Source organism: Seriola dumerili, unplaced genomic scaffold (genome assembly GCF_002260705.1).
Source record: "Seriola dumerili isolate Sdu_G_001 unplaced genomic scaffold, Sdu_1.0 BDQW01000092.1, whole genome shotgun sequence".
Taxonomy (NCBI): Eukaryota; Metazoa; Chordata; class Actinopteri; order Carangiformes; family Carangidae; genus Seriola; species Seriola dumerili.
In genome coordinates, this window is record NW_019174347.1 from 549194 (window position 1) to 557887 (window position 8694).

At 39.8% G+C, this 8694-nt stretch overlaps 1 protein-coding gene across 2 annotated transcripts in view; it reads right to left on the reverse strand.

Moving 5' to 3' along the window:
* The window catches only part of ispd (isoprenoid synthase domain containing), a 55870-nt gene extending 48105 nt beyond the window's left edge, over nucleotides 1–7765 (reverse strand). For both annotated transcript variants that reach the window (XM_022746192.1, XM_022746193.1), the window contains exons 1-3: nucleotides 7382–7765; nucleotides 5230–5515; nucleotides 2172–2321 (exon numbers count right to left, since the gene is read on the reverse strand). In XM_022746192.1, the coding sequence (XP_022601913.1) occupies nucleotides 2172–2321; nucleotides 5230–5515; nucleotides 7382–7617 (672 nt within the window). In that variant the 5' untranslated portion in view covers nucleotides 7618–7765. The remainder of the gene's footprint in view (nucleotides 1–2171; nucleotides 2322–5229; nucleotides 5516–7381) is intronic.
* Nucleotides 7766–8694: the final 929 nt, after the last annotated feature.

Genomic DNA, 8694 nt, shown 5'->3' on the forward strand with positions numbered 1-8694 from the left:
AAAAACGTGGCTATCGGAAGAACCCATCTAATGGAGTCAAGGTTGAAATAGCAAACTCAAAGTGTCTGAAAAATAAATAGGGTCAACTTCTGCCCCTCCAGTTTCATATTAAGCTGGGCTGCCAAGTCTTTGCAGTAAGCTCTTGCCTTCAGAGAAGAATCGACACATTTACGGTTTACGTCAGCGGATGAATTCTTTCCATTTTTTCAGGTACACATATTAAAACGCACTCAACTGCTGAGACTATTAATCCGAATCCACCTAAATGTGCCATGTAATTTCAGTGCCGTTCCACCGTTTTTCCAGCTCAGCCTTCGTTCACTTTTGTTCCACAGACTAATCTGCTGCAGTGTGGCAGAATATATTAAACATGTCATTTCTTTCCCAGATGCAGTGAAAATGATAGCACCAACGCCACAAGCTCCTCAGAGTGAAACCCCGCAGGTTCTGGCACATCAGCCGAACAATGAGGGACTGTAAAGGCCTGATGTGATGTATGAGGACCATAGAGTTCCTTTGTCATCTAAGTGGTGTAATTTTTACGGCATAAATCTCGAGCTGACTGTCATTTCAGCGGATTTGAGAGACTTGTTTTGTAATTATTTCACACCGGCAGTGAGCAGCACATGCCTGCAGGACTTTGATTTTTCCATCTTGTGATATCAAGCGTTGTTGTCGCTGTTGTGGAAATCACACTTGTTGCATGAGCAAATGTCATTAAAACAAACTGTGCTTTGACCTCTTCAGTCGATGAGAATAAATGATGAGAATAAGTGCATAAAGGTGGTATTTATTTCTCTGCCAGTAACTGGTACAGAGCATCAATTTATGATTAGTTGTAGTAATAGTAAAAACTGTGGGATCAATGAATCAATGAAACAGACTTGCTGAGTGTTTCATGTGTTGCCGTATTTAATTCATTAAGTCCCTACAATGAAATAAGAACAGATTTAAGTTTCAGTTTCTGTCGCAAGCTTGTTCCCCTTTTAAACTATCTTATTTTAAGTATCTTATTTCCATCCATACATTTAGCTAGCTAATGCTAACAAAGGGGTAAATGCTTATTCATGTGTCGAGTGCGATGAGAGGCAGAAAAAGAGAGATGATGCCCGAGCTGAGCTAACTTTATATAAACCAGGATTTGCAGCCACGAATAGCCGTGTTTGCACATTTGGTGCAACATGACAATGGACGAAACGTCTCACATGAGTCTTCAGTCCTGTCTTCAGAATGTGCCTTTCCTTCTTTCTGTGCACTAATGTCTAAAGCAGGGATGCACCGAGCTGATACTGACCTGGTTAAGTAGACTGGGTATCAGCCAGACGTGACAAACCCATCAGTCATCAAGTCATTACAAAACTGTGTGTTTCCACTATCAGTTACATTCATTTACGTGCAGGCCAGGCTGCAGACTCAGGTTTTCAGCAGTCCCTAAACTCTTACATACTTTACATAAAAATGATTCCGGTGAGTTCCACACAGTGAGGTTTGCAGACATTAGTCGTGGATCAGTAACAGCAGACACCCAGAGCTGAGGTATCAGGAGAGAAAAAGTCAAGACGGTGCATCTCTAGTCTGAAGTAATGGAAAGAAAACACTCTACTCTAATTAACTGGTTGGTGCAGGTGTCCTGAGCTTATGATTACCACAAGAGGGAATTATTGTTGTGAATTGTGTCATTACTCGTCAGCTCCTAACACAAGATTGTCAGCGCATGGTATCGACATACGGCGACATGCTGCAGTCTACTCTTTGTGCAGCTGTTTATACTGGATGTAATATTGTGTGTGGCAGCACGACTGTGTAAACTGTGTATGTGTTGCCTGGAGAAAAGTTTTATTGTTGTATGCATTTTAATGCATACAACAATAAATTATTTCAACCTTAAATTTATTGTGAAGGAAGAACATTTGTGTTACCTTTTTAGTTATAGTGACTTACTTGTTGCTATGGCAACATTTTTTGTTGCCACAGCAACAGGAGCTAAGAAACTTAAGCCACAAACTTAACGACACATTTGTTGAATGTCCTGCTGCTCAAACACACTGCACACACAGCACCATGTCGTCATCACGTGTTAAGGTCACAATACCAAGGATGTTCATTATTCGAGAACACACAGTAGGATCTCCCTCATGTGTGTTTTAGGTAAACTAAAGGGCGGGTCCTACCCTCTGATAGGCTTGATAGATGACGTCGTATGTGAATCCCTGAGGCATCTCGCTGGCTCTGTATCTGGCTCGCTCCAGAGAGTGGTCCAGGTATCCCTCTGACGTGGTGGCGATCACTGTGGAGACAAGCGGTCGAATGGCTCCCGCTGCCTGGGTGGAGAAAGGAGGATTCAGCTTTTAGTATTTATCCTGAATGCAATCATAGAGTTGATACAGAATCTTTAAGAGATAGCATAAATTATATGACTAAACGAGCTCTGTAAAGGGTGAATTAGTCTCAGAGCTACGAAATCGAACACCACGGTTTTGAAATTTCTGTTTTCAAAGTTTGGTGTGGTGGTGTAATGATACGATCAGCTCAATATTTATACGTTTTTTTTCCTTATCTATTTCTCTTTAGTCTTATTGTATGTACGTAAGTTTTACCTGTTTTACTTGTTTCTAATAGTTTTTCTTACAGAATTTAGTGACACATCCAAAAAAAAAAAAAGTATAACACAAGAACATAAATTAAATTTTTAATTGGTATTTAGTGGTGGAAAACGTTAAAAGAAAGAAATGGATGTAAACTGACACAGATCCACACTGGGCAGCGCAAAATGAAAATGAAGCTGCATCGAATTGATTTGAAAATAAATCCATTTTTAACCAAGAGTTTTCAGTTTGATCATGAACTGTACGACCACGTGAATGAACAGTTCAGAGAGGAAAGGAAAAGTGGGAACTCTACAGTTTATACAGTAATGTTACACCATTAATGACAACTCCTCTCACTAGATGCAAAATCTGCAGTGTTTTTTTTTAGCTTTCATATGATCAAGACTAATAATCATGAATAATAACTCATGAATTATGAATGAAGACCAGGAAATGCTGTAGAAAGCCTTAGAAAATGCTAGTAAGTTGATCTTGAGATGTTCAGCCATCACTGCACATTTCAGAGAGAACGTTCACTCGGTGGTACTTGTCGTCAGCAGCCAGCTGGAGCTCGCGCCGCTCGCACTTCCTCCCTTGGAAATTGAAAAATAATCAGCATTTGTGAGATAATATTTTCAGGTTCTCTCTATAGCGTGATTAAAGACAGCTTCCAGCGGTAGGAAGCCAGTGAGCATGTGCGGGAGAAACTCCTCACGAGTGAAAGGAAATCAAACATGTGTTCTGCGTGTTACACATGCTGTTAAAATCAAAATGAATCTCCTGCTCCTCAGCGCAGACAGGCGTTCTGTCATGAGCCGGTGATATGGGCGAAATAATGAAGACCAGACCGCCCGCTGTGAAAGTTCATCAAAAAACCTCTCACACACACACACACACACACACACACACACACACACACACACACACACACACACACACACATAAATGTTGGTCCTGTATCAGGGATTTCTTGCCTTTTTTCACAACCTGTGTGACCTGCTTTCAACAAAGCCTTTCCTCAGCTGCTGAACCTCACACATGAATCATGATGAAACTAATCTGTGAGGTTCTTCACCAGAGCGGTCGCGGCTTTGACCCTGTGTTTTCCATCCATCACTGGTGAAATAAACACTGCCCACTGGGAGCGATGTACGTGTCAATCTGATAAACACTTTATGAGAAGATGGAGAGGCCGATCGGAGGGACTTTTTGTCGTCTTTGGTCTGAGCCCGACTCTGGAAAACTTGACTTTGTCATATTTTTACTGCTTGCTTTGTTTATGTTCACACTGCACAGTGAAAAATCCCCCGTGCGCACAAACAAAAGTCACATGTTTTCCCACCAGGTGAAAGCTTTGATTGCAGGTCCGAGAACTGCTGTTCAGCATGATGGATTTGTTTATACTCGGAGCTGTAATTGACCTTCTCTGGTTTTCAGCTAAAAGCACAAGAAGCAATGAAGTATGAACTACAGCTGAGATTAAATTAGATGTACTGCGCTCTCCAAGCATGAGGAAATACTGGCATTTTGAGCTTGTTTCCTCTATTTGTATCTTTCTGAACTGCTCCTGGAAATAGACACATCCTGCCTTCATAAGCTACTGGAAAAATTGACAATACATCCACAATTCATATTCACAAATGGGAGCTTTGGAGATAATCTTGATTCTTTCAATTTTCAAACATTTTGCCGAGCTTTCAGGGCAGAGTCACGGCAGAGTCACCGTTTGCCAACAAGTAATTGAATGTTTTAAGTGAGCAAAGACTAATTTCTTCAAATTTCTGACAGAATCCATCTCCCGTCTGCTTTATTTTGTTGTAAAGAAATTTATTTTTATCTTTATCCTCTTAATATCTGAAGCATTTTCACTATGGCCACAGTTAAACAACACAATCACAACCTCACAAGCAGGAAATCACAACTTCATTGTATGTTTTAGGACTGCGACTAATGACTGTTTTCATTATTGATTGATCTGATGATTATTTATGTCTCAAAGGAACAGAAAGAGTAACAAATTCCTATTCGCCCAGGATTTGTTGCAATTTTTTGTCTTATATTGGGCTGCAAAAAAAGATTATTTTCAATTAATCTGACAATTATTTTCTTGATTTAATTGTTTTGTCTATAACATCAGAACATGAGTCCAAGACGCATTATTCAAATGTCTTGTTTTGTTTGAACAACAGCCCAAAGATTTTCACTTTACTATTATATAAGATGAGAGCTGCAACCATTAGCTGATTTGTCAACTGACAGGAATTGCTATTTTTACTTGTCTTAATAACAGTGAATTGAATATTTTGAGGTTTTAAACTGTTGATTGGACAAAACAAGACATCTGAAGACGTCACCATGGAGAAAAAAATCGGCAGATCAATCAATAATGAATATAATTGTTGCTTGCAGCCATTTATAAGACAAATTATTGCAGCAAATCCTCACAATTGAGAAGCTGGAATCAGGGAATGCTGTGGATTTTTTGCTTGAAAAATTACTCAATTGATTAGTCAACTATCAAAACAGGTGCTGAATAATTTTCTGTCAACTTGACTAATAAATCAGTATCAATATGAAGGCAGAAGCACAGTTCAAATATGCAGCATGTTGGAGAGATGTTAGCTTTCACTTTTATACTAACCCCTTGTTCCTTAGCAGCCATGGCGATCTTGTACAGAAAGTCCTCCTCGACAAAGGGCCGCACAGCATCATGGATGATGACCACCTTCGGCTTGTCGGCTGGTAGCCTCTCCTCCTCCTCCCCCTGCCCGCCCAGAGCCAGGACCCCGTTGCAGATTGACCTGTGTCTAGTCGAGCCGCCTGGCACCACCCGAACCTTCCTGTGCTGGAAGCGCTGGATGATGTCCGTCATCAGGTCCATGTTTTCTTTGGCAACAACAACCACGATGCTCTGGATCCATGACACCCTGCAAGAGCACAGCAGCCGCTTAGTGTCGTCCGGTTTATAAAGTGAGGATTAAGACAGAACAGGAAAGGTGGATACAACACTGAATTTGGGCTGCAAATAATCAATTTTTTTTAATCATCATTTTTTTTACTTGTCAAAACAGCGATATAAAGAGACAACAAAAGCAGAAAATAATCACATTTGAGAGGCTAAATGTTACATCAAGTAAAAGTTTGACATTTAAGGAAATTTGCTTTCTTGCTGAGCTAAGCTAACGGCTGCTGACTGAAGCTTCATATTTAGCATTTTACTGATGTCAGGACTGACACAAAAATTGCTCCATTAACAAGAAAACCCATCTGCACAAATGTCAGTAACACATATATTCTCTAGAATCAGAGATCACATCAGGGTTTTTGGTCCAACTCATTTCTAATGACCTCTGACCCTCCTCCTCTGGGTCGTCTTCCTCTGTAATCACGGGGGCCACACAGACAGCATCTAATCCTGCTCTGTAGTCCCAGGATGTTGCTGCATTCGTTTCCTGACAGCACGTAAACACAGACAATAAGCTGGGAGGAGACACTTCTGATTATAAACACCGGTTGTTATTGTATTGTTATAATGAAGGTCAGGCAGTGATCACATCAGACTGTAAACAGGAACACTCAGATCATACGTTGAGAGAAAAGTGTGATGAATAAAAGCAAAAGTATGTGAGCAAACCTAATTTCTACTAAGAGGTACATAATAGTAAACAGATATTAGTAAGTATTAAATAATCAGTTCACCCATATTACATATATATACATACATATACATACAAACATACATATTACTACTATCTCCACCTCAAGACAATGGAGGGGAATGAAATGTCTTTTTTTTCAAATTATCAAAAATTATAACAGCTCTCTTTCCATGTTTTGAAGTGTATTAAGAGTTTAAAGTTACACTTGATGATCCAGAGAACAGGTTGGACAGTTTTCACTGGACCTATTTTCCAAGGAAGAAAGTCCTTCCATGTTTACTCCATGTGCTGTGAATTAAGGAGACCCACCCTCCATCTGAGGAGATGTTGCTGTTGAATTTTGAGTCACAGGATTAATCACCACTTATAAACATGTCTGCACGGTTTGACAAATAAATCTCAACTTTCAACTGCATCTCACTTGCCTTATCAGTGAGATCCACTCAGTGGATGGAGTTTGCTCTGTTGTCATGGAGATTATGACAACTGTTCCATCTCCATGACAACTGGAAATTGTACAGATGAAGGGTTGGATGAATGATGATTTTAAAAATTTAAGTAAAAGTACAGTTAAGTGTATGTATAAGCAGCAAAATGTACTTAAGGGTAAAAGTTTTTCGGTAGTAACATCTGATTCAATTTGACAATAATAGATTTTTAATATTACACTTTACTGTTGTAGCTGCTGGATTTGGTGCTAGTTTTACAGTTTGCCAGTTTAATCTCTAACAATGTTTCAAGTTTAAAGTTTACCATTGTCTGTAAAATTTTATTTATTTTGTATACATTGTGTTTTGTTCAGTGGACAAAGTGACAACTAACTCCAGCTGTGATGTAATTGTGGCATAAAAAGTAGAATACTAGCCTATGAAAAGTAGTAGAGTAGAAGTAAATAACAGAAAATTAAAATAAAAGTACCTCAAAACTGTTCTTCAGTACAATATTTGAGTAAATCTACTTTCCACCAGTGATGAAAACACTCATAACAGTGGATGAGCAGCCTGCACTGAAACACTGACCGTTAGAGGTTGGAGGTCTCCCGCTGTCACTCCACCTGTCACTCCACCTGTACCTGTATGTAATCACAAACAGTCGTTCTCACTTTTTAATTATCTTGCTTTAATCTGTTCTTACCTCTCAAAAGACTGGATAGTGTAGCTTATGAGCGGTCTTCCCAGAAACGAACAGAACTGCTTTGGTGTTTGTAGTCCGGTTCTCTCTCCGGTGCCGCCGGCAGGTAGAACTACAGACACCGGGAAGTCCACGCTGCGTTCCCACGGCTGGTGGTAGCTCTGCCCGCCTTCGCCGGCTGGGAAAATCCCGGGATGAGCGGGCCTGTCCGGATCACAGTTATCGCCCTCCATATTCATGATTTACCTCTATCAGTTCATGGATGGGGGTGTGGGGGTGTGGGGGGTAAAGCCAGATCATTCCAACATATCTGTCCAGCCCCAGCTAATGGGCGGGGAGGAATAACACCGGTAACGTGGATGGAGATTTGGGAAACACCGCCGTCGAGTTAGAAGAGTTAAACGCATTACTTCCGGTCAGTATTTTCAAAATAAAAACTCCCAAGCAAGTAGCAAACTGCCGTGACGTCACCCAATTGGTTTGTGAACTGCCGTTTTGAGGCCTCGAGTTTGACTTAATGGACGTCGCCATCTCGGTTTGTTGGACGAAGACTGATGGTGAATAATGGCTCCTGCACCTTGCCTCCATCACTAATGGATGGCTGCAATAGCTTACAGTCAACCTGTCAGACTGTTGCACTATCCTCACTGAGCTATTAAGTATTATGTTTACATTTCTACTATAATTTCTACTTGTTAATAAATAAGATTTATCCACTTCTTTATTATGCAAGCTTGTCTTGTGACGGTGAAGTTCACCTGTACCTTCATTCATTCATTTAATTTGTCAGTTACATTTGATTGTAAATTGCACAAATTATTTAATACATCCATTTATTATTCTTTTGTACACCTCTCCAGTGGTGTAAATTGTTTAAATTAATGCAGTTTCAATGTGAAATAAAGTTTTTTATGAAGCTTTGCTTTGTTGATGTTGATTCAGTGTTTTTAATGGCTCCTTTTATTCTCCTTTGTAAATGAAACTGAGCGATACTAGAGCTGCTACGGAGCAATATGTGAGGCTACATGGGAAAGTGGTCTCAGACTTTTGGACACCACTGTATATAAACTAACACTATACTGAGAGGTGTTCCTAATATTTTGTCCATCCCATTTATAGGAATTAGATTTGACAAAATATTAAGAACACTTTTCAGTGTATGCCAGTACACTTAAACATTACCGCAATTACAATTGCAGTCTCCACAATGACCATAAAAATAAACCAACACTTCTCAAACAGATTCAGTAAATACTGAACATTATAATCCTCATGAAGGAGGATTTATTACAGGCCTGTTCCATTATACTGCATTA